Genomic DNA, 25,488 nt, shown 5'->3' with positions numbered 1-25,488 from the left:
AGTAACTTTTACAACACTCTCTTTAGTGCCAATTTCTTGCCAGTGCTGCTGCTGCTCAGGTTGTGTTGACCTGAAGCTGAAGCAGGGACTGTGTTTGCTGGTGAGGCTGTTGGTATTTTATGGCTCTGTGGAGTGTTTCAGGAGAGGAGTGACTGCTTTGCTCTACTGCATTCATTTCCATCATCCTTGATGACAGAACAAATTAAAAGATATTTCTGGACTGAAGTCCTTCCAAGGGGCAGCTCCTCCAGGATGCCTTTGAACCTGCTGCCCATGAAACCACAGGGGAACAGCAGGCAGCCCTCAGTGGTGTTTTCTGCTCCCTCTCAGGCTGGACAGAATCCTCATGGGCTTGTCATCACCCCACGTCCCTGTCATTGCCCTATGGCTCTGGGGTCATAGAAATGTGAGGGAAAAATTTCCTGTTTTCCTTTGGAGACATTATCCCTGGCACAGGGGGCTGGGGTGGTTGTATCAATGATGATGTAGCAGTGACGACCCTTGCCTCATAAGAGACGCTCCAGTCCCCCAATCCTCCTTGTTGCCCTCCTCCAGACCCACTCCAGCGGCTCGGTGTCCCTCTGAGGGGAGCTGACAGAATCACAGATTAACTGAGGTTGGAAGGGACCTCTGGAGATCAGGGCAGGGTCACCTGGAGCAGGTGACACAGGTGGGTTTGGAATGTTTCCAGAGAGGGAGACTCCATGCCCTCCCTGGGCACCTATTCCAGAGCTCTGCCACCCTCAACATAAAGAAGTTGGGAGAAACTTTTTGTGTTTTCGTTTATGGCCACTGTTCCTCATCCTGTCACCGGGCACCACTGAAGAGAGTCTGGCACCATCCTCGGACACACCGGGGAGATATTGACATGGATATTGACATGGATTGCTGAGATCCCCTCTCAGCCTCCCCTTCTCCAGACTGACCCAGCCCAGCTCCGCAGTGTCTCCTCATCAGAGAGCTGCTCCAGCCCCAAATCCTCTGGATGTCCCTCACAGGACCCTCTCCAGCCCCAAATCCTCTGGGTGTCCCTCACAGGACCCTCTCCAGCCGCTCCCTGTCCCCCTGAGGGAGCTCCCCCTCAGCGCCGCCCCCGCGCTGCTGGCGGCGCCCTGCAGGTGGCGCTGCGCGGCGGGGCCGGGCCGGCACGGGAGGAGGGGGAGGAGGAGGAGGCAGCGAGTGCCCGGATCGGCCGCAGCCGCCGCCGCCGCCCCGCGCAATCCGCCGCCATCCGCCGCGCCCCGCGCCCATCGTCCCTCCGCACCCGGCTCCGCAGGCACCCCCGGCTCCCCGCCACCACCACAGGTGGGTATCGGGGGCCGGCGGCGGCGGCGGCCGCGGATATTCGGGGCGGTGAGTGGGGCCGGGGGGGAGGAGGAAGGGGAGGGAGAGGGAAGGTGGGACGAGGCAGCGCTAAAATGGAGCCGGAGCCAGCGGCTGCGGCACCCCGCGGCCTCCCGGCTCGGGCGGGTCCCCCGGGCGGGTTGGGGGGAGTCTCGCCCCGGTTTCTCGCTTCTGTACCGTCGGTGTTTATTGTGCGAACCGCCCCCCTTTTCCCTGCGGGGACGGGGCCGCGGCGGGGCCTGGCCAGGCCCATCCCCGGTGGCGCTGGCGGGGCCGCCCGGGCTCGGGGCCCCTTTTCCGGGCTCCGGCCGCCGGGCCGAGCCGCCCCCGCCCCGCTGCGCTCCCCGGAGGGTGCAGCCGGGCCGGGGGGCTCCCCGCCGCAGAGGCAGGTTGTTTTTTTTCGGCGTCTGGAGTGTGACACAAAGATATTTTTGTCGCGCCGTGTGTGTGTGTGTGTGTGTCTCAGCAAAACAAGGGGGGGTGGCATCCAGAAGGCTCGGCCGGTTTGTTATTGTGCGGGAGCTACAAAAGGGCCGCTGAGGCCGAAATGCGGCTGGCTGGGGCGGGGAGGAGCGAGGATGGAGTTTGTGCGCTGGGCGAGCTCGTTTGGTAGGTTTGGAAAGATGTTTTAGGCTTTTTTTTTTCTTTTTTTTTTTTTTTTTTTTGTTCAAGAAAGAGTTTCTAATTTTTGTGTGGGAGCAGCTGTGCTGCAAGCTGGGGAAGTCCTTAATGCGGGTCCTGGGACACGTGCTGAGCATCTCCTTCGGGGGCTGGTTTTAGTGTGTTGGTTGTGAATTTAGAGGGTTTTTTCATTACAAAAACCCCCCTGATCTCTAAAGTCAGAGCTGCCGTAAGGGGTTTGAATGAGCTGGAAATTGTGGGGATTGTTAGGAAAGTTGTTTTGTTTGGTTTCTGTCTTCTGAGTGTGCAAAGGGTGAGATACACATTGAGTATCTAATCATCAGATAAATACTCATTTATTGATGTTGCTGGTGTTTGGGGTATAAGGTACAGTAAAAGGTACAGTAAACATAAACGTGTAGGGATTTAGTAGTTTAGTTTCTTTCTAGGAACAGATATAAAGTGTAAGCACATTGCAGTGTCTGCATCATCTCCTATGGGGGAAGGCATCCCACCCCTTCTAGCACTGAGTCCAGGTTTATAATGGAAGTTTTGGTTTTGTTAAGCCTTGTTTTACAGATTCACTTGACACCTCCACTGGAATGGGCTCTTCCATGATGGATAAATAGCTGGTCCCTGTTTTGGAGAGCCCAAGTTTGGAGAATCAACTCCTGATGAGTAGGTTTCTCAGATGTGAACAGGCCAGGACATTACTTTACTTGCCTTTTCCATGTGCAGTGGTAGTGAAATCCCAGTGTTTCAAATCTAGTGCTCTGAGCCAGAGACTGGGAGTAAAGTCACCTGGAAGAGGTAGGGAAGGTAAGGCCATGTTCTGAAAGTGGAATTTAAAGAGAGGATGGAAAGTGATGTTTTCAGGCTGATTTCTGACTGAAAATATGAAATACTTGCATGCATTTTTCACTCCCAGTGAAGCATTGTAAATGAGCCTTGGTTTTATCAGGAGCTCATCTGTGGTCCGTGAGGTCTTTGTGGGTTCATCATGGGTGATGCTGTTTCTTTTGGGTCTCTGGCTTAAGAAGCTTTTTCTGGGTAGCAGAATATTTTTGGGTTATAGTAAACAATCCATAATGTTTTTATTGTTAAAATTTAAAAGTTCAGATAAAAATCATACACAGAAAAATTTCAGATACTGTTTGGAGTTGCTGCTTTGTTGGTTTTGCAAGCCAGTGTGAGTACATCTGCTGTTAGCTGTTTTTTGATTTTGTGCTTAATTTTGAGTACAAGTTGATTACTTTTTTTGTTCATTAGTCTGGTATGCTTTTCTGCATGGTTGAGTAAACTAGGTATCACACATTTGAGGATGCTTTCAGCAGTCTTCACTGTTGAGAAAACAAATTTTTATATGATTTGACAGTTACCTTTCTTTAAAAAAAGATAAACCACGTGTTAGGTATGGGTTTCCATAATAGTGCCTTGGTGCCTTGTTTTTTCTAAATTCGGAGATTTTTTTCTTTGGTCTTACAGTGCATTTTTTGGATGCACTCTGAGCTTTTTTTCTTTTTTCTGTGTGTGCATGAGAGCTTAAAAGGGCAGCTCAGCCAGCTGGCTGAAACTGGAAGAGTGAGTAAATAGTCCATAAAGATGCTGGAAGGGATACACAGGGTTTAAAAGTATTTTTGTTTCAGTAAGTGAGTAATGTCGCTAAATATTTTGGATTAAAGTTATTTCACTTTATAGTGACATCATAATAAAACCTTTTATTAAAGCTTTGTGTAAAGGCTGACTTCAAAGGCTGATTTATTTATTGAAGGTAGTGGTGGCATTAGAGGCTGTGTTTGTGTGCCTGCCTGGGTGATGGCACAGGACAGAAGTGCTCAGTGCCCGTGTGTGGCAGTATTTAAGAGCAAGTCAGCCTAGGTTTAAATGCTGAAAATAATACTAAACCTTTTGGTTTTGGTTTTTTGTTTGTTTGGTTTTTTTTCATTTATGATGGTAGTCTACAAAGAGATTTTGCTCCTGTGGTGTTTACACTTAAAATTGTGTATTTTCATGTTGGAAAGCATGAAAGCTCAGGAATAAAAGCAGTATGAGCAGGAGAGACTTGGTGATACAGGCTGGTAACTTTAGGAGAGGGTTCACTCCAAGGGCTGGACCTCTCTGGTTCTCTGTTTCTTTTTACTACATTCCTCATTTATTCTGCAACTTGGCACTGAGCTGTTGTCTCAGTATCAGACTTTGCTCTTAAGCTGATCCTGCTTTGTTGAGTGGGTTTTGTTTTTCGTGTGTCACTGACTCATTCTCTTAATTGATGGATAATTTCACAGCTCCTTATCACTAATTTCTCATTTGGAGCAGAAGAAATCGAAGGATGCTTCTGTCAGGTATCAGACAATGAGGTGAGAGCACAGAGAGCAGGTAAATAATGGGGAGCTGCAGCTCTCCATCACAGAACAGCCTTTTCTAACTTCTGAAATTAAGTGACTTTGTTACCACCTCTTAGGGTGGGTTTTGCACACATCTGGGTTGGTTAAAGAGTTTTTCCTTCCCCCAGAAGGATAAAATGGGGCTAAAGCAGGACATTGCATTATATCCAGTGTCGCTGAAACATTTATTGGGCTCATGTTCTATTAGTAAGTTGTACTAGAATTCAGGATGTTCCCTGCCTGCACGTGTACTTCTGGTGCAAAAGTAACAGAGCAGTTGGAGCTTATGAGCTGTTTATTTCAGAGCAAAGCTGTTCAGATACTGATCTGTAGAACTGTTAAATCCTGATCTGTTTTTTAATCTGGGAGCATTTGGACAATAACCGAAGTGGACTGGAGCTGCTTTAGAAGCCCTGTGTTGTTCTGTGATTGCCTGTGGCCCTGGTTGGTTCTGAAGCTGCTTGTGCTGTTTTGCTGTGGGGTGTGTGGGGACCAAAGGTGCTAAAAGGTGTATATGCAGCTCTGCAGGGGGTTATTTAACTTGCAGCCAAAATACAATGTCTGTGGTTTGATTCCAACACTTAAATTTTCAGGAGAGTGTTAGTAGGCTGGGAAGGTGATAAGAGGTGGCAGTGGGGGGTGAGCTCGCTGTTCCATCTTTAGGAGACTGCGGGCGTTAATTTGTGGGGACTGGTGAAAAATCGTACCTTGGGTGAAAGGGAAGAGATAATGACCAGGTTTGAAACGGGCAGCTGTGCCAGGCTTAAGTGTGAAGAACTACGGGAAAAATAACTGGGAAGAAAGCGAGGACTTGATAACAACCCCTAGGATCTGGCCAAGAAGCCCACTCTGTTGGACTGTAGTATCTCAGGTGTCTGCCAGGCTTCAGTCAGCTGTTGGGAGCACCCTCAATAGCCTTCGGATTTCAGGTGGGTAGCACGTAAGAGGTGTAATGAGGTGTAAATCATTGCGTATTTGTGCTGTTAACACCCTTACTGAAGAGGTTCGGTGGAGGAATCCTTCCCAGGTAGCCACTGAGACGTTTAGATGGGAATTGTAGTGATGGTGCTCCAAGGAGTGAATAGAGACAGATTTGAAGAGCTTGCACTGGGACTTTGCCTCCTCCAGGCACTTACTGTGTGGGAATATAGTGATTTTTTTGGAAGAGTTCTGCTGCGGGGTGAGCTCTTCAGCTCTTCCTACCTGTATGTGGGCTGGGAGGCTGCACAAAAGCCTCGAGTGATCTTGTTCAGAGTTTGGAGTGGGCTGTGAAGCAGGCAGGGGAGTAGGGACATGTTCAAGAGGTGCTCCTTCTTTGGCTACAATAATAACTCTGGTTTTATCTTTTATTGAAATATCCAAGCTTCAACAACCACCATTCAGAACCAGATTCATGTGATCTTGAGTGTTATTATGGTGTTGATGTGTTTCATCTGAGCTTAGCGTTGTCTCTAATGAAGCCTGTGATCCTATTGCAGTGTAAGCAGTGTATGGGGTTGCTCATGTAGGAGGTGTTTGCAGCATTCCCCATCCCAGCATGCAAGGACCTGCTCCTCCCAGAACTTCTCTGGAGCAGGGCTTCATGCTGCTGCTGGCCCCACAGCGTCAGGCAGGCTGTGTGATTCACAGGGTGCTTTTCAGCCCCACAAAGTGGGGGATGAAGGCTCTATTTCTTAACTCTGCCACTTAGCAGAGCTGCAGAGTTCTGCGGTGTCGTTTTCCTAACTGGAAAATAGAAGTGATGACGCTTACACACCTTGTCAGTTATGCACTGCAAATATCTATGTAAATGAAAGCATCTGTGAAATGTTTTCACTTCCTGTCTGGCTCGGAGTAGTCCAGATGTCCTGGGCATAGTCCGAGTTGTTTTGCTCTCCGGAGAACCTAAAGAAGCTTCTTTCTTCAGACTACTGAATCACAACTCATATAAGGTGCTTTCTTACCACTTTGTACCTGTGTCCCTTTCCCATCACGTTTCTCTTGACATCCTTGGCACTCATTTGTGGTGCAAATGGCTCCCATGAATAGGCTTCCTGTAAGGAGAATTGCTGTGCAATGCTGCATTGCCTTAGTGCTGTTCAGACCTGGAGGAAGACTTCCTTGGAAGCTTCAGCCTCTGCAGTGTTTATGAACTGCAGGCTTGTCCGGACTGCTTGTCATCTTATTAATGGCTTGAACCAGCTGCCTCAGTCTTGATGGCTGTGGGAATTGGGAGAAATCTGATAGAGAAGGAGCTGTTCAGCTCCTGCCAGGGCAGCTTTGTACCCTGCAGCATGTACCTGCCAGGGGAGCTCCCAGCAGAGCCTTGGGGAGGATGTGCTCAGCTGGGGTGTAAAGGAACCTCTCCCTTGCTGGTGCAGTGAGGGATTGTTTGCTGCCTGCTGATCAATAGCATTGGGTTTTCTCTATTCATAAAGAAAACCTTCTGTGCATAACCTTAGCTGAGGCCCTGAAGTCAGCAGACAACCTGAGAGAGTGGAGAGCTGTTGCCAAAGTCCAGGTTTTGTTGTGAGGCTCATCAGGCACAGGGTAAACATCCACATCCCCATTCCAGTGTGATCCTTCCTGAGACTGCAGAGAAAACAGAGCAGCTTACTCAACAGCTGATGGCATTTGTGTGGAAAGAGCTGTTTCTGTTCCTGAAAAAAGGACTGTTAACCCAGAGGACTGCCAGCTTTGCTCTGATTTCATCTCTTGGAGCTCTGACATCTCTGCTTTTCTCTCTGCTTGGTGGCAATAAAATTTATGTTCACTGCTGAGAGATGCAGTAAGTTGCTGAGCTTGAGACCTGGTGAAGGAATTGTGAAATGCTTTACAGAGAAGGATTCTCCAGTGGCCAGTGGTGGCCTTGGGTGGGTAGTGCTCTGCAAGATAAGCTACTTGCAGCACAGGTATTTCACCTACACTGCTCTTGCTGTGTCTCACCTGGTTATATGGGTATCATGGCTGAGATGACTTTTAAAGGTCTGTGTAGGCAGAAGTATCAGGACTGAGGGACTTTCACAACCTTTACATGCAGTGGTGTTTATTTTTAGTGAGGGAAGAGTCTTTGCTTCCACCTATCAGACCTAACTAAGGTGTTGTGCAGTGCCCGAGAACAGTTTGTGCTTGTGTGGGTGCGTCCTGCCCTCGTGGGCTCCTCAGGAGCAGTAGGCAGGACTGGGTGCACTTTCTGTGCCAATGGACAGCCTTTTCCACTGGAAGGGAGTGTCCTGGACATGGCAGGTGCTGCTGCACTGCATTTCCTTCTTGTTTGACATTTTCTCTGGGGTTTGGGTGGCTGAAGCAGGCACCTGAGTTCTGGGACTTCTTGCTGTCTACAGCCTTAGTTGAGCAAAGTGTTGCTCTGACTTGGACTGATAGTGCCAGTCCCTTACCCATCAGGAGATCCCCACCAGCTACTCACAGTCTGTTATTGTTGCTCAGATACCCAAATGCCCAATTTACCTTACAGTTCAGCTGAATGTTGCCAGGAGCTTTCTGAACAAGTTTTGCCAACAGAGCATTATGCCAGGTATTTCCTTTGTATTTGGATTTAAATTGCTTGCTCGTGATCAGCCTCCCTGTTTTGGTGTTGAGGCAGCAGGATGTGTCTGTGTGTTCCCCCTGCACACTGAGATCTCAGCAGGGCAGGGTGGAAGGCAGAGTCTGTGTTGGAGGCTGAGGGTTGTGTGTTTCAACTCTGCCCCTTGGTTGTAGGGGAGGCAGAGTGAAAGTACAGCTCTGAAGGGTACAGGTTTGTACTTGGATGTGAGCCTTGTTGGGCAGGCAGCTCGTGCAGATCACGAGGTTGCTTCCCTTTCCTCTTGTACCAGAGGTTGGGATCTGGGTCTGTTGAGGCCACAGGTGATCCTTGCAAACTGAGCTGTTTGTCCTCCCTGGGTTTTGCCTCTGAAATATTTAACAGCAAAGAAATAACTTTTTACTTCAGTTTGTGCTGAGCTTTGTCTCCTTTAACATCTTCCAGGCCTGGATGAGAGGATAAGGAGTGTAATGTTGGTAGCTGGTGCCTCCAGGTTGTTCCACATGAGACACCTTCCTGCTTCCCTGCAGGTTCTGAAAGCCCTGCAGCACTTCCTCGTGGGTTGGAGATAGGGTTATACCTTCCTGACAAGCTGGCACCCGTGGGTCAGTTCCTTCTCTGCAGCATGGTGGGGCAGATGGGTGAAACTGGCTGTGACTTTGGTGGGCTGTTGTAAACAGACACTCCTTTCAAGGGAAGAATTATCTGCACACCTTGGGTTTTCTGTTGTTTGAAAAAGAGGGGGAGTTTCATGAGCACAGGATGTCATAAGTACTTTCTGTGGGCTGTGGACCAGCCTTCTGACTGGGTTTTTTTTTTTGCTCTGTGCCATAGTCTTGCATACTCAGGATGAACTATTTCTTTGTCTGCATCCTCAATTACTGGAGGTCAGGGCTCCTTTCCAGGGTGTGGTATTGTCTGTCCAGCCCGCACAGAAAGGAGCACAGAACTCATTAATGTTTTTGTGTAAATACAATTGAGCTATTCTCCAGACTCCAGTCTTCTTTATCTGTTTTACAGTAAGTTACAATTCCAGCCTCTCTGGCTGCCTTTGCCTTCCCAGCACTGGAAAAGCTGTTCAGCAGAGAGGTGAAGCTTCTGTATTTTAAGGCCAAACCTGCCATTGCAAAGACCTGTTTTCTCTAGAGTGTGCAGTGAGTCACTGACAGGAGTTGTGATTCCCAACCTGTTGGTACATTCAGAAGAGCGGGCAGCAGGTGAGCTTGGTGAAGGCAAAACTGAGAAAATTAGGTCAGGTCATCAGACAGGACATGCCCTTTCTGTCTGCCTTCCCTTTTGTCAGGTCTTACCACTGTCTGTAGAGCTCCACAGTGTGGAGTTAGGAGAGATCTACTATCTTCTCCTCTTCATAGTCCTTCAGAGAGCCTCTGCTTCTCCTCTTCGTAGTCCTGCTCCATGTTTCAAATCCTGGGAGGCTTGGCTTCAATGTCTGAGGATGGGGCTGGACAGCAGGGAAGTGCTCTGGCAGACAGCTTCCAGCAGTGTTGCTTGGCTAACAGCAGAACCTCTGCAACAAATCATGGCACATACTATCCTGGTCTCTCATTCTTTGAGCCAAGGTTTGTGGGAGATGGAGAGAAGCTGGAATTGTGCAGGATTAAAAGAACTGGTATCACCAAATATGACTTGAGCTAAGCAAGGAGGGTCCCTCTTGTGAGCCAGGAGCTCAGTGATGGAGGTTTGTTATCTCTTCTCTGCACTGCAGGCTCCTGACTTGCTTCTCCCTGTCTGGCAGGATTTGGTGCAGGATTTGGCACTGTGTTTGGTGTTACACCCAGATCTTGGCAGGGCCTTTCAGGTGTACCAGCAAATCTTGGCATCTCCCTCTGGAAGTGATGCAGTGGAATGAGAGCAGGAGGGTTTTTTGTGCCTCATGCTACAGCCTCTGCCTGCTGCACAGCTCTCCTGCATTGATCCCATTGACTTTGTACTTGGATGCTGATATTCTCCTGTTGCTCCCTGCCTTACTAAGCAATCTCTGCTGGGAGCTGAGTGCTCATCTGGTCCCTTCCTTGCTGGGCTCTTGATCCCTGCATGGCCCAAACAGGGCTTTAGCAGGATATAAGTGCATCTGACAGCAAGTCCTGGGCAGGTGATGACAGTGTCTCACCAGAGCCCTCCCAAGGGCAGCCAGTGGTGTCTTTCATTGCTGAGGCAGGTGCTGAGTGTTTCACAGATGGTGGTTCTTGGTGGGACGTGTTCCAGAGGTGGTATCTCTGTGTTGACAGCTGAATGTTCAGCTATGGAAGTACAAGTAAAATTGACCTCTGTGTGTATTTAAAGAAGAGTGAACATCATTAATCTCCTGTAAAACTATACTGTGTTTTTTAATAGGTTTCGCATTGCTGGTAACATTAGGAACCACAATGTATTTCAGTTTAACCTAACTCCAGACACTTTTCTATTCTGAAAGTACTGTTTAGCTTTTCCTACCTGTGAGTTTCTGAAAACAATTTGTATAAAATTACATCAGAAGTTATTCTGCTTGTGAAGAAAAGCCTTTTCCCTGTTAAACTCCATTCTGCTGCTTTTTGTGTTGGTGGCTGCTGCTGTGAAGTGAGCAAGGAGTGAGGATCTGCAGTAGTCAGGACTGTGCTCAGTGTAGAGCTCAGTGGTGTGTGAGTAGCTGCAATGATTCCTTCTAGTATGTGTGTTACCTTTCATAAATCTGTTTGCCCTGCTCAGCTAAGGCTGGCTGACTTCCAGATACTCAAGCTCCATTGAAGTCTTGTGAATAAAACACCAGCAGCCCAGCCTCCTGCATACATAGATTTGCAAAGAGCTTTGCAGACAATCCTGTTTGTCAGGAGTCCCTGTGTTTGGCTGTGTTTTCAGCTCAGGGGTTTCCAGTTCTTACCAGTGCCAGTAACTCCAGGTTTTCACATTTTTTTGCAGGACAGGCTGTAGCTCCAGGACTTGCATGCTTGTAAGTCTAATGTCTTTAAGACATTAAAATGTCATTGTTGCTTTCTGAGTTAGAATTTCCCCCTTTAAAAGGCAGTTAGACAGGGTCAATACCCAAAAATTGGATCCAGGGTAGTGTGATGTGGACATGACTATGCCTGGCCACTGGAGCTCTCTGCCCAAGTGCTTCAGTGCAGTTGTTTGTATCCTGGGATCTCTAATGGGACTGGTCATGCTGCAGTATTTTATGATTGCTCAGACACTCTGTTTTGCTCTCTGATGCTGTCCCTGGATATAGTAGGAAAATGAGAAGAGCTACTCTCCATGCTGAAACTGATAGCAAGCCTTCCCCCACAGACCTCTATAAACCCAGAGAGAAACCTTGCAGAAATGCTGGTGATTGATTTTTTATGATTTCTCTGTAACAGGGGATATTGCTTTCTTCAGGGTCAGCTGTTGGGCACAGAACCCTGAGCACAGGTCAGAGGCTCTGCCGAGGCTGTCAGTTTTCACTTGTCAGCATCAGCATGAGCCTCCTAGTTCCAGCTCTGCTAATAATGAGCATACAAGCTGGCAGTTCAGTTCTAAATGAACCACGATTTTTATCAGAAATGGCTTTGCTCTTCAAGACTGGAAGGTCTTTATGATCCCTACCTGGATTCCCTGCTTAACTGTGTGATGGGGAGATAGTGCAGTGTTGTGCCAGCCTTGGAAGCTCTGTGGCCTCTTTGAAGTGCTGTGGGTGAGCTGGGTGCTGAGTGATCTCCCTGGCTGATAACACCCTTGGGGTGGCTGGGATCTGCAGGAGGGACAGACAGCAAGGTCCTGCCAGTCCAACAGCTCTGACCCAGCTCAGTGCTGCTGCAGCCTCTGCACAGTGACTGTGGAAATTGCTTCACCTCTCCATGGTCTCCTTTCCCCCTTTGGAGCACTCACATAACACATGAGCAAAGCTGTGTTTCACATCTTCAGAGCATTGAAGGAGTTGAAAGTAAATTTCATTTATCCAGCTTGTCTGTCCAAGGAAGTTTGACAAGGGGCTTTATCCCACGTGTCCCCAGCTCCTCTGCTGTGCAGTGGTTGTTTATTCTTCCCAAATCCTTTTAATGATAGAAGATGTAATCAAGAGGCAGCTGAGACCTGCTTACATAACTGTTGTCAGGGTTTCTCTTTGGCAGCATTGCCCTGTGTGCTGTTTGCACACTGACTTTCAGGAACTCATGGCTTTTCTGTTAACCAGATAACTCCTCAATCTGATCTGAGTAGGTGGTTTGTTGTTGTTGGGTTATTTTTAAACACCTTCTAATTTTGTTTGGTTTGAGCTTTCTAAACTTCAGAGTAGATTTTACTGCTTTTATTGTGAGGTTGGTACAGGGTTGACATGGTGTGGATAGGCCCTGAGCCAGGCTCCCACTGCAGGGCTCAATATACCTGCAGAAGCAGGTGGTTGTGCTCTTGCCAGCACAGCACCCTCTGCTCTTTGTTCTGCTCTGGGGCTCCCCACAGCTCTGCCCCTTCAAAAAGCTCATTGTTCTCAGTCCAACTTGTGCTTTCCTGCCAAGTGTATGCTAATCAGTGTGTTTTCTCCCTCTCTTTTATGTCTGTCCTACTAATAAAATACAGTGCAAATGGGCAAGTGAGGGAGGAGCTGTTGTTTTCTTTGGCACATAGTGGCCATCTGAGCAAAGATGGGCCAGACTGGAGCCAAAGATCTGTTTGCTGCTCTGCAGGAAGAGGTGCCTCAAGGCTGCCAGCCAGCCCTCTTGCCCCACAAAGCCTTCATGCTGCAGCCCTGTGTGGTGGTTGTGCAGAAATGCTGTGAGGGGCTTCTTGGGGTGTTTTTCCTGAGCATCCTGTGCATCCACTTTTCTTTCTCTCTCCCTGAGCACCTAGCACAGTCCATGGCTTCTTGCTCCTCATAGATGTGGTTTAAATCCTGCAGTGCAAGAACAAATGCTGTGTAGTGCCAGGCTTATTGGTCAGACACCTGCCCCAGCAGCAGCTTTGGATGGGCTTTACTGGGCCAGTTGCAGTTGGCACTGCATTCCCAGTCTGGCTCTGTCCAGCTTGTTCACAGTCTGTGCTTTAATTTGTACATAATGTGTGATGGACTAATCCTCTTACCTGCAAATCGTGTTTGATAAGGCATTGCTGATGGGAGTTGTAGCCTTTGGTCAGTTACAGTTTCTTTCAGAAAGAGTGATTGCTGTCTCTGTTGGAAAAGGCTTTCAGCTGGGTGAGTTTCAGAAAGTGTGAGGTGTGGGAAGATCAGAGATATGTGTGTATATATACACACACACACATGTATATAGTGTTTTGTTACTCCCAACACAGAGTTGAAACCCTAGAATGGTTTCATTTTACCGTAACAGATGGTGAAAAGAAACTGCCAGCAGTTTTGGGCTTGAAGTAGAGGCTTTACAACAAAAAAATCTGGAAATCTAAATTATGTGAGAAAAGGTTAGATGATGCTCCTAGACTTGAGAAAACTTAGAACAGAATGATGCTTTAAAAAATGTAAGATAGGTCCATTGGAAGTAAGCAAAATGTCTTTTCTGACATCAACTTTTGATGTACAGTGTGAGCACTATATGTTTCAACTTTATCCTAGGTTCCAAGAGCCAAAAAGTCAAAGTAAGGAGACTGCCTGCATGATTGGTGTTACTCACAGCATGTTGTGCCAGCAAAGATCAGATTGAAAAATTAACAAACCACATCCATTACAGAAAGTACATTTCAAGCTAAAAATTATGTTCAAGATGCCAGCAACAGAGGAATATAATTTTTTGGTAATGTGTTTGGGGAATTCATAGTAGAACAGCTGAACTCACAGGCTCAAGAACCTGAATCTGGTACAGTTGAGCAGTTTTTTCTGACTCCATAACTCTCTTTCTTGGCCAGCTGATGAGAAAAGGGGATTTGGAGAAATAGTTCTGTTGTCTTCCATTGATGCTGTCAAAGCATTAATTGCTGGTATAACTGTGGCCAGTGTGGAACCATAATCTAAACATTACAAACCCAGTGCTTCAGGGGAAATGCAATGATAAATTCTAGTGTGGTATAAGATACAAAGATACAGTGCTTTTCTGGCATTTATGTTTAGGAATCCTTGTGTTTAGCTGTTTATTGTCAGCTTTACTCTTTCAAAGCAAGGACTTGTTGACCCCCTCCCCTCTTGTGTTCTCATACTTTAAGGATCTCACTTCTTTCAGCACTAGAGTGGCAGAAAAAAGATGCAATGAGAAGTGTGTTCCTGCAGTTCTTTTCATTCAGTTTGTAATTTTTAAAGCCCAGAAGTTTCTTGTGACTTAAAGAGGAGGGAGTTAAAACTTGTATCTTGGTGTGTGTGCTCACTTGTATGTTCAGTTCTTGCTGTTGTGTGTGTTCTGTGTTTTGCATGACTGAACAATGCATTTGATGGGGTTTTCCTGTTCTCTTCCATTCAAAGGCAGATCGGGAGCGGCGCAGAGCAATTTCCTTACTAGATGACATTTCATCGCAATGTCCGATCGTTTGGGGCAAATAACCAAGGGAAAGGATGGGAAAAGCAAGTACTCGACTCTCAGCCTGTTTGATAAGTATAAAGGAAAGTCAATAGAAGCTATCAGAACTACAGGTAAGAAACAGAAAGCTCCTTTTGGTGTTTTCCAACAGTGTTGTTGCAGAGCTCGTTCATGTTGTTGACCCTGTGGGACACAGCTGGATTGCCCTGTTGGTGCAGCTGTCAAAGCCTGTGTTTCATTGAGATCTAGAGGAAAATCTCCATGGCTTTTTTATTGTGGAAACATAGAGGAATTACACAGGACAGATGGGGACTCTTGGCCCTTTCATTTAGCCTTCTGCAGAGTGGGCAGGTAGCAAACTTGAGTGGAGGCCTTGCCAGGGCCTTGGGCTGTGCCAGGGCAGGGCACCTGAGCTGACTGAAGTGCCTTAAGCTGGTCAGACCTTGTGTGAGGTGAGAGTCAAGGGCTAAGGGCCACTGGGAAAGAACCTGAGTTGGTTTTGCAATGGAAATATGATCAAAAGTAGATAGTGGGTTCAAAAAAATAACCTTGCCTGGAATGGCTCTGGATTTGGTGTGAGAATAGAAAACAAAAAATAAAATACTTTTTTAATAAATGTGGTCTGGTGCATAGAGCTGGAAAATGGAGACCTCAGGATTCCTGGGTTAGGTGACCTGTTTGTCTGCTGAAAGGTGGACTTGGGTGGCCATTGCCCCAAGCTGTAAAAAGGTGGTGCTGCTTCTCCTTGGTGAAATGAAAGAGCTACCTGTGTAAATCCTCCTGGAGGGCTCTGTGAGCACTTTGTTGGGGAGAATGATTTTTCTCCCTCCCACTGTAGGAGCTGTTTGCCAGCTGCTACAACAGAAGGCTGCATCTGTGGTCCTGTGGGAAACAACCTGTGTGTTGACATAACAGCAGCACTTCTGCTGGGGCTGTGCCCAGCCACAGCTTCCTAATTAAGGTTACTTATCTAGCAGGATACAGCCCTCTGACCTGCTGCTGTTCCTTTCTCACCAGTTATTCCTAGACATGGCTTACAGAGTCTTGGGAAAGTTGCTGCTGCCCGGCGCATGCCACCTCCTGCAAATTTGCCTAGCTTGAAGTCTGAGAACAAAGGAAACGACCCCAACATCATTATAGTACCCAAGGACGGTACAGGATGGGCAAACAAGCAGGATCAGCCAGACCAAAAGAGGTGGGTAGAGTGAATCTTTGAGTTTTGTCAGGCAGGCAGCAGTGGTTGTGCACTGCTGTGCTTGGTGTCAGACCTTACAGGGATCAGCTCTCTGTTGTCTGTGCCAGTGTAGAGTTGTTTTCCTGCCTTCCTCCCCTCTGGTCTCACCTCTGCTGTGTGTGCTCAGTTCCAGTGCGACGGCTGCACAGCTGCAGGAGTCGCTGCCGCAGCAGGGTTTGCAGAAATCTGTCTCCAATTTACAGAAACCGACACAGTCAATCAGTCAGGAGGTGAGTGCCAGCAGTCTCTGACTGCCACCCTGCTTCCCCTGTCCCCAGGCAGCTTGAGGACTTTAATTGCCTGTGTTGCCTTGCTCTTAAGAAAAAGCTCCTGTATAATCAGTTATTGTGGAAGTGACTCTCTTGTGTCCAAGCTGCTGTGCACCAGCAGCGTTGTGCTGCAGTTACAGAAGTAAAATACACAGAACTGTCTTTCTCAAATGTGTGCAGTAAATCTAGTTGCAGTGTAGGAAAAAATGGCTGGAATGTGGGATGGCTGGTTAGCACTTCTAAACTATTCTAGTTTGGTTGTAATTCAAACATTGCTTGGTGACAACAGATCCAGCTCTTGCTCCCAGCCTGATGAGACTTGATGGGAAGAGATCTGGTCATGTGGGAGAAGTAGCCAATGTTAGGACCTGAAAAAGCTACTGGCAACTAAGAAGGTGTCCCAGAGAGTGCAAGGACCTTGACCCCCTGTGTGTTGTAGATTTCACACTTCTGGTTTAAAAAAAAAATGCCCAGCCCTTGAGCTTCAGGGAAATCGGGACAGAAGTTATGTTTTGAAGAGAAGAGTGGTTAATGCATGAGAAAGTAGGGTAGCCTTCAGGCTGAGTTGTGGCATGGAACAAATCTGGAAGATTGAGAACATTTAGGAAAATGCAACAAAACAAAAGGAAAGCTTAATGAGAGTACAAGTTGAGGAAATAATTGGTGAAAATGGGCAGAGGAGACATCAGGACAGAGCAGAGGATTTTTACTGTAGCATTGTAGTACAGTGGAGTGGGGAACAGCTGACTGCAGTCCCAGCTTGAAGCTGTGGAGGCCTGTGGTATCTTTGTGATCTGAGGCCTGAACCATAGCAGGTGCCAGCCAGGAAATGAGAAACAGTCATGAATCTAAACTGATCCATGTTGGGGTTTCTTTTTGCTTTGTTTTGTTTTCAGAGTACAAATTCAGTGCCAGGTGGACCAAAGTCATGGGCACAGCTGAATGGAAAGCCAGCAGGACAAGAAGGTGGTGAGTATGATAAACAGAGCTGGTATGTGCCTGCTTTTCCCAGACAGGCATGAGGTGGGGTGGGCTCCATTTCTTCCTGGCCTGGTGCAGAATGGGAGTGAAGCTTTCTGAGTCCTGTTTCCAGTCTGTGTGCTGTATTGGTTGGAATGATGCAGCTGAGTCAGTTCAGGGCTGTCTGTGCAAGAGATGGCTTGAACAGAATGTGTCTCATGGCCACATTGAACCCCAGAGCAAGTCATGCTCCTGGCATGCAGCAGGGAGATCTGGGAGGGGAAGGTTCTGAAGGAGAAAGGGAACATTTGCCCCCATCATGAGCATCTTCAGTCAGCCCAGAGCAGTGTGTAACAAAGGTGCAGTAATCACTGTGAAATAGGGGAGGACTGGTTTGGAAGAGAAGAAAGGGACATTGGAGAGGGGAAATGTAGGTATCTCCATGGGCAGTAGCAAGTGGATTTTTACCTAACTGGGTAGTCAGGAGTGGGGCTGGAATGTTCCTGTACAGGATCTGTGATCCAAGGGGGTTGCAGTGGGTGGAAGTGGCAGTGGAGCTGCTGCAGGGTGTGCTCGCCTACACACTGGCTGAGCCTTGCTGTTAAGTGTCCCTCAGTAACTGTGCTGCTAATGGCTTCTGCCTGACTGAGAATCCTGAAGCAGTGTTAACATGAATTGGGAGTTTAGTTGTGTTCAGATGCATCCATTTCCACACAGGAGGTGGTTTCCAGCTGCACTGAGTAGTGCCATTAAAACCATAGTGAGAATAACAGCTCAGTTCCACTGTTATAATGTGAACAGACCTGAAACCATTCACTTGTCAAGTGAAATTGCAGAGATATTTGAAAGAACAGACAGCTGCTGATTGCACAAACAGAGGGGACAAATGTATCCTAAATTAAATGAGGCCCTTAATGAGAGGGTGTTTCTCAAAGGCTAAATGTTAAAGCAGAGATTTGTACTTACCTGAGGCTGGTAGCCAGTGCAAAGACTGTCTTGTTTATTAATTGGTACTTTTTTGACTCTTTCTGTGTTCTGTAGACCTCCTGTGCAGGCATTTTGAAATCTGATCGTCTAACAATGTTCTTAAAGGATTTTTTGAAAACACATTTTAGGTCACACTTAACAATGTAGAGCTCTCAACCCAAGAAAACAGTTGCCTATGTGGCTAAGAGCAGCTTAATTAGAAGGTAATTGAATCACAGAAGCATCAGAAATCTGTCTGAAAGGATTGCTTAGGCCATCCCATGCTTGCACATCTTCTCTAGTGGCACTGAACAATTGCTTTTCCTTCTTAGCTAATTCAGGTATTACAGACCAAGAGGAGAATCTCTTGCTTCTTGCTCTTTTTAAGTCTTAGAACTGTAAAATCTCTTTTGGAGGGTGTATCCTGAAGAAAAGTGGCCTAATAAATTAATTATGGACTTCTCCGTGCCTGTGTCTTTGTATAAAGGACATTTGGAGAAATAAAAGGGGAACCAAACTTTTTTTCAGTGTGGTGCTGCATAGGGTTAGAGTACAAATTGTTAATGGCTGCATGTAAATAGTCCTTAAATGGTGCAGCCTTACCTGGGGGTAGATGGTAAGGCAATTATCCTCCTCTCCTGAAGGACACATACCTGTGCCATTCTAGTTCAGTAAAAATCAGAACTCTTCAGCGAGTCTTAGCTACATTGCAATAAATTAGGCAATGTCCTTCTCAAATATTTTCATCTGTCTAAAATTCAAAGTGTTTTGTGCAGCTGTTGCAGAGTCTTTCCTGGAAATTTCACATGGGAGGTCTTGTGCAGTGTGCAAGTTCTGGAAAAAATGAAAATTACTTAAGCCAGTCTGTCTTGATTCTTCAGGGCAAGGAAGGAGAAAGATAGATGAGACTCTTGTCAAGTCTTCAGTACTCATGATACTTCTAATAGAATTCTGAAATGCCCTTTTTAAGAGAGCTTTTTAGCCAAGTAACACTAAGAAGCAGTTCTCAAAAAAGCAATTCTTATAATGTGTAATAGTACAATAATGCTTGTAATTTCCTTTTATTCAGTGTTATCTTGCCAACAGATTTAGGAGAATTGCTGTGTTTCATGTTCCAGTCACTGGCAGATCTTTAGAATTGACAGAGCTGTTGTTCTGGAGTGACAGATGACTCAGCAAGACAATTTGCCAGTGACTAGAAATGAACCTGACCCCATCTGGCCAGTGATCTGCATCTTGAAAATGCTGCAGCAGGGAGGAGAGCACAGAACATCTGCCCTCACCCTGTGGTGTTTCACAGATCAACAGAAATTTTAACAATAGACTTCCCTGGCAGAGTGAGGTCTGAGCAAAAAGAGTCTGAATAGAGATGTCAAATACCTGATAGCAGGGTATCATTTATGAGCAATCTTGCAGAATTTATATCTCTGCCTCTGTCTGAATTCTGTACTTCCCAAAAATAATTGGAAGCTGAGAAAGTTCACTGACTTTGTTGAATGTGAGAATTTAAATGAAGATCCTGAGTGTGGGAGTGCTGGGTGAGGACACGTGTTGTCGTGTTGGTGACAGTGTCTGAGAGTGTTGGGGATGTGAAGTGAGGTGCTGGTACTGTAGTAATTTGGGTTTAAATGTGCCAGAGGCCCAGATTCCCAGGAAACAAATTTCCAGGCTGATCTCATGAGGGAGTTGAAGCAGTGGAAAGATCTTCACTGAGTGCCACACTTATTTGTCTGACAGGTTCAAGGGCCTCAAGCCGACTGTTATCCTTCTCTCCCGAGGAATTTCCGACGCTGAAAGCAGCTGGCGAGCAGGACAAGGTTGGCAAAGAAAAGGGCGCCTTAGATCCGTCGTATGGGCCAGGACCAAGCCTCCGCCCCCAGAGTGAGTGAAGGGTTGTGTCTGCCTGCCTTATCCCAGCCCAGTGACCCCACTGACCCTGTTTTGTACCAAGAACTTCATCCTTACATTTCCTTTCTTCTTTTTATGACCTTACACGTGTCAGGCTGCTTAGCAGATGAGCACAGATTGGCATGTGATGCTGATGTTCTGTGGTCCAGACAGCCAAGTATGGACTGTCATCTACTACAGTGTTAAATAAAAATTGCTGTGTGATGTTGCAAAGCAGGCCCCTTCCCAGGCTGGGGGAGCCACAGTGAAATCAGTGTGTGGTGTAATGTGGCCACTGTTTTTGCATCTAATTGGCCTTAATTCTGCAGGGTAAGGACTGTGGAGATGGGGAACACTCTGATAGGAGTTCAGGTTTATTGGCAAATAAGGACACCACTGGTGCAGCAATTACTTAGTAACAGCTGAAGCTGCTCCTCTCTTAAGAAAATAAACACAGTTGGAAATTCTTCTTGATCCTTGATATTTTTCTACAACCTTGGGGTAATTAGGTCTTGACCAGAGTACTTGAGCTTTCAAGACTTTCTGGCAGAGTGGCTGCCTGCATTTACAAACATTAACGTAATAATTACCTCTTTTCCAGATGTCACCAGTTGGAGGGAGGGCGGTGGGAGGAACGTCACCTCTGCCACATCTCTGACCGCCTCCCCTGCTGAGCTGGGCAGCAAAACCCCCAGCTCTGGAGACGGGGCCCCCTCCTCAGCCAGCGCCAGCGATGCCAAGGAGCCGTCTCTCCGCCCAGCCCAGCCCCTCCGCAAAGGGGCCTCGCAGTTCATGGGAAATGTCTACCAGCCACCCACCTACCATGACATGCTGCCTGCTTTTGTGAGTCATCCTTTCTCCACGCTGTTGTGATGCCCTTCATTCTTAAGATAAGGGGGATTTGAAAGCAGCTGGGATGTGTTTTCTGGACTCTCAGTTGGCTGCCAGGGATCCTTCTCTTGACATGTTTTTAGTTTGTGTAGCACAGCCTTGCTCAGCCTAAGGAGAAGTTGTCCAGTTGTTCCTTTCCCTCTGGAGCTGGAGAAGGAGCCAGCCAGATGTGAAATGTTTGTTTCCCTTTTGTGTGGGTGCAGCTACCTTGCATATGTTGTCACCTAATCTGGGTAAACCTTCCTGTGGCAAGGATTAAAACCAGACTGTTCTGCTTTGCCTCATTCCAGATGTGTCCACAGCAGCCATCTGAGACCCCTGCACCGCTGGAGCGAGGGTCTTTCCCCGTTCCTCAGCTTCGGCTCGAGCCCCGGGTACCTTTCAGACAATTCCAGATGAATGACCAGGATGGGTAAGGCTGCTATCACTTTGTCACTGGAGAGGCAGGTTCGGGGTGTGACATGAACCTTAAATTAGGCAAGAATTTGGGCCAAGGATGCAGTTGCATGTGTGAAGCTGCAGGTGCCAAAGGGGAACCCTGTTTTTTACCCAAAGCAGGAGTGCTTTTCTCCAACTAGAACAGCAAGACTATGAGCATTGTGTGTCTGAAGAGGAGGCAGACATGGGAATTGGGTTGTGATCCTAGACTGGAGGGGTTGCAGCTCTGATCTCTAAGTTCTAGGTACCAGGTAGACAAGGGGAAGAAATCGCTGGACAGGGAGAGAAACTTGGATGCATTGTATATAAGTGTATGTAAGTGCATAGTAGAAAAGGACTGATTTGGTGTTACAAAATCAGCTCTGCATTCTTTGATTTTCTTTTTGCTGGTTCTGACCAGTTCTGTGTTTCCCTACAGAAAAGAGAACAGGCCCACCCTGTCTCGCCCAACGCGCCCAGTTCGGCAGCAGCTGGAGCGAGTGCCCCGACCCACCATCATCAATGCAGAGAACCTGAAGGGGCTGGATGAGCTGGACAATGATGCAGATGATGGATGGGCAGGTAAAGTGCCTTCATGCTCTGGCTTTGTGTAGTTGTGAAATTGGTGTAAATGATGACACAATGGATCCTTCTGATCCTTCCATCATATTGTGCTCAAGGAACTGGATCTGAAGACTCCTAAAATCTGAAAACACCAAGCACAGCAGGAGGGATGGGACTGTGGGTGCTGGGATGGAGAGTTAGTCCTGCCTTTTCAGTCATGGCATTCAGTATCCAGTTGCACACAGTCTGGCTTGGCAACTGCCCTCTCATTTGCAGCCCCCACTCCCAGGTTGTTTGATGCTTCTCCTCTGGGACCAGTCCAGCTGTTCACTAGTGTGTGTCCACGCTGCTCACATAATTTCTTACCTGATCTAGCTGAAATTGTCCCTGCTCATTGAGGGAGGTTGGTAAATGACATTAAAAGTCCCTTCCAACCCAAACTATTCTGTGATTTCCAGGACCAGTGCTGGACATTTGGCTTTGTGAGTAGTTCATGCCAAGGCTGTGTGTCCTGTAATTTAGTGCTAAAGGAGAGCATAAGCTTTATCAGGACAAGAGACCTGTTTCTCTTCTCTCATAAATCTGTTCTCCCTTTGCTGCCTTCGTAGGCATTCATGATGAAGTGGATTATTCTGAGAAACTAAAGTTTAGTGAAGATGAAGAAGAGGAAGAAACTCTTAAAGATGGACGACAGAAGTGGTAAGAAGTCACTGTGTTTGCACCTACAATTTAGCTTTAGTAAAAATGAGCAATACCAGGATCTTTAAAAACTTGTTCTAAATGTGGAGTCTTGATTCCTCTCATTTGTTACTGTGACTTCATTGATTTTACTGGGCAGTGTTTGAGTGGTCTTCAAGGCTTTGTGTAGGTCTACCAGCTGACTTCTAGTTTGCCAGGCTTTTTTCCTCCTCTTTTCTCACCTTTATCTGCTGCACAGTAGTGGAGTTGATCCTTATGTACCTTCAGAGAGGCACATCATTTGTTCTGGTGTTTTTTTGTTATCTTTCCTTTTTATTAGAGTCAGTTGCCTTTGCCACTTGATTAGGCTCCAAGTGCTTTTTGAAGCAAGTAGCAGATGCAATAATAAAGCTGTTTATGTGACAGGAACAGCTGGGATCCCAGAAGGCAGCGACAGTTGTCCCTGAGCTCTGCAGACAGTGCAGATGTCAAGCACACCTTGGAGGAGGGAAAGAATTGGAATGATTCAGCTGGCTTGTCCCGGCCAGTCCGGAAAGCACAGGATTCACAGCAGCCTCCAAGGAAGCTGAATGGCTGGAGCTCTGCCTCAGAATACCAGGTAGGTTCAACTCATGAGGGTGAGCTGGAAGCCCATCACTGTCCTTAAGAGGCTAATTTGACATTTTGTTGGAAATGGGATGCTGATGAATTTCTCTATTCTTAGTTTATATCCACCTGGAGAGACATCTATCTGCATAGCACTTCCACTAGGGAAAAGAAATTGAAGCTGGTCCAGAACAGTGGGGTTGTCAGTGAGAAAATGGAGTTACTGAACCAAATATCAATAACTCTTCCCAGTAACAGGGGGATTTGTGCTTGGGGTTAGAGAGGAGGGAGTCAGAAGGGGAAATTGTCACCGTGGAATGCAGATCTCAGGATAGAGGCGCTGGTTGGGTCACACTTATGGAGGAATGTTTTTTCTCTGGCAGAAGCCCGCACTGGGAAGTGTTCTCAGACAGCAGTCCATAGAGGATAAAGAAGAAAAGGTGCCTGTGAGACAGAAGTTTGTGCACTCTGAGATCTCTGAGGCTGTTGAGAGAGCCAGGAAGCGACGGGAGGAGGAGGAGCGGCGAGCCAGGGAGGAGCGCCTGGCAGCCTGTGCTGCAAAGCTCAAGCAGCTTGATCAGAAATGCAAACTGGCTCAGAAGAATGGGGAGACACAGAAACACACAGAGAACGAGGATGTGCGACCTCCCAGCACAGAGAAAAACACTACACAAGAGAATGGCCATGCTTTCCGTAAAGGTACAGAAACACTGCCTGCCTCACCCTGTAAAAATTGCTTTTTTTGCTGTAGTACTGATATTTTAGTTGGAGTGGAGAATTCCTGGGAGGGAGTGTTCAGAGGGTCCTTCAGCTACCCTTGAGAGATCAGCTGCTGCTTGTATTCTGCAGAGTATTTTGCTTTGTTGACAAAGGTTGATTAAATAAAAAAAGCTATTAAAACAAATGCAAACTTCTTCAGTTGCTCAGTGAGCTGTGCTAGCAGAGGGCTGGTTGGAATGGGCCTCATGGGCTTCTCATGATTGGATGATAATATTAAGTGCTTGTGACCATAGATCAGAAAAGAGTAAGTGCTGCCAGGTTTGAGGACTAATGAGGAAAAGGAGTTTCTCCCCAGTGCTTAAGCAGAAGGCTGATAGCAAAGGAGGATCTCAGAATTTATCATTAAAATAAGATGGGCAAAACTCTATATAGGACTGTCAAGGTAAAGGATGTGCTGTATATGATTGTGGTAAGGTTCAGCCATGTATTATATACAGTCAGGACATGCCCACAGCTGATTGTGTGGTGGTGATGCACTCCCAACTCTGTCATGAGCAGGCTCTAGAAGGATTGTTTTCTTCTCTGCAGCAACCCCTGAGTTTCACACACAAGATGCCTCTGTTGGCTATCTGGAAGAGGAGAGTCCTGCTCCAGCAGCAGCAGCAGCAGCCCAAAGCAGCAGTGAGGAGGAGCTCAGAGAAGCTCCCTCACCAGCACAAGAATTCAACAAATACCAGAAGTCTCTTCCCCCACGATTCCAGAGGCAACAGCAGCAGCAACAGCAGCAGGTAAATGGCTCACAACCCATTTTCTGGACCCCCACTAAACCATTGTGTTTGCTCAGTTCTCAACACCATCAGTCTTTGGGCTGGGAGGGGATAAATGGGGTTTTACCCTGGCCTTTTTCAGTACTTCTGATCATGGAAATACCCTGTCTGATTGGGTAGAAAGGCTCTCTGTGGGCTACATGAGTTTTCCTTGCTCCCTGTGATGCTTGAGCTGTTGTGGGTAGAGCTCTGCCAGGTTTGTCACTTGCCTGGGAGAAAAACACAGTGCTGTCAGAAATGTTGACTTGTCTTGCATGGTTGTCTGGGCATCTCCTGACAATTGGAACTCTTAGAACTGTGTGGCTTGTGCCAGAGCTCTGGTTTGCAAATGTTCATGAGCAGGAGAAGCTGTGGATGTTCCCACATCCAAACCATGAGTGGCTGTCTTGGTGCTTGTGTAGGCCTGGCCCAGGGGAGGTTCTGTTCCTTGGGCTAGCCTTGAACCTGATGAACATCTCTTTTTACTCTCTGGCACAAGATGAGCTGCTGTTCTTCAGCACTGCTGCAGTGCCTGAATCCACAGGACAGGGGAAGGGGAAACCCTTGGGGTTCAGCTGCTTCCATTTCACTCAGCACTTGCTGAGTCCTTACCATTGTAGGTATGGGCAGCCATTTGCTTGCCAGGGGCAAACTGTGCTTAGTTTGGCAAGTTCCTGGACTGCTTCTGGACTTGGAGGGAGTTCTGGAGTGCCACACTTCTCATTCCATCTCCTGCCTTTGCAGAGGGCTGGTCCTTTGCTCAGCTCTCATCTAATACCTACTTAGATTATTTTTTTCTGTGAGGCTCTTTGAGATCATTGTTTTCTTTGCACTGTAAAAACGTTTGGTCTTAAATGTTTCATTTTTGTTGCATTGAAAACTGTTCTGGGGCACTGAGACATCAGCTGAGCTGCTTTGTGCATCTTGGCTCTTGCCTGACCTTTCAGTGCTGTGTGTGCCATACGTGCTGTGCAGCTCTGCTGCCAGATGCACGGAGTCTCTGTAGGGCAGCAGAGCCAAACCAAGGGACAGAGTATTCAGGCTTCAGATAATGCAAAGTTAATTGCCATTCTTCATAAAATAACCACTTGAAATGGGATATCATCAATGCTGCTGCAGATCTTAGCAAAGAGCTCACAATTGGCTTTTGCTCAGTAATTGCTCTTTTATGGATGTTCCCCATGCTCATT

General features: G+C 47.1%; 1 protein-coding gene across 6 annotated transcripts in view; it reads left to right on the top strand.

Annotated features, from left to right (window-relative positions):
• The first annotated feature begins 1,170 nt into the window (after positions 1–1,170).
• Positions 1,171–25,488, top strand: part of PRRC2B (proline rich coiled-coil 2B) — a 46,318-nt gene continuing 22,000 nt past the window's right edge. For 3 of the 6 annotated variants that reach the window (XM_064727955.1, XM_064727956.1, XM_064727951.1), the window contains exons 1-13: positions 1,171–1,305; positions 14,246–14,413; positions 15,318–15,495; positions 15,662–15,764; positions 16,700–16,772; positions 19,467–19,610; positions 20,218–20,459; positions 20,798–20,919; positions 21,364–21,506; positions 22,097–22,187; positions 22,593–22,785; positions 23,156–23,471; positions 24,081–24,280. In XM_064727955.1, the coding sequence (XP_064584025.1) occupies positions 14,299–14,413; positions 15,318–15,495; positions 15,662–15,764; positions 16,700–16,772; positions 19,467–19,610; positions 20,218–20,459; positions 20,798–20,919; positions 21,364–21,506; positions 22,097–22,187; positions 22,593–22,785; positions 23,156–23,471; positions 24,081–24,280 (1,920 nt within the window). In that variant the 5' untranslated portion in view covers positions 1,171–1,305; positions 14,246–14,298. Of the gene's footprint in view, positions 1,354–14,245; positions 14,414–15,317; positions 15,496–15,661; positions 15,765–16,699; positions 16,773–19,466; positions 19,611–20,217; positions 20,460–20,797; positions 20,920–21,363; positions 21,507–22,096; positions 22,188–22,592; positions 22,786–23,155; positions 23,472–24,080; positions 24,281–25,488 lie in introns of all 6 variants that reach the window. The other 3 variants (XM_064727954.1, XM_064727953.1, XM_064727952.1) reach the window with 3 other exon arrangements.

The sequence above is a fragment of the Zonotrichia leucophrys genome, chromosome 17 (assembly GCF_028769735.1).
Source record: "Zonotrichia leucophrys gambelii isolate GWCS_2022_RI chromosome 17, RI_Zleu_2.0, whole genome shotgun sequence".
Taxonomy (NCBI): domain Eukaryota; kingdom Metazoa; phylum Chordata; class Aves; order Passeriformes; family Passerellidae; genus Zonotrichia; species Zonotrichia leucophrys.
Note: the sequence above shows the minus strand (reverse complement) of the source record. Positions and strands in the feature narration are given on the sequence as shown.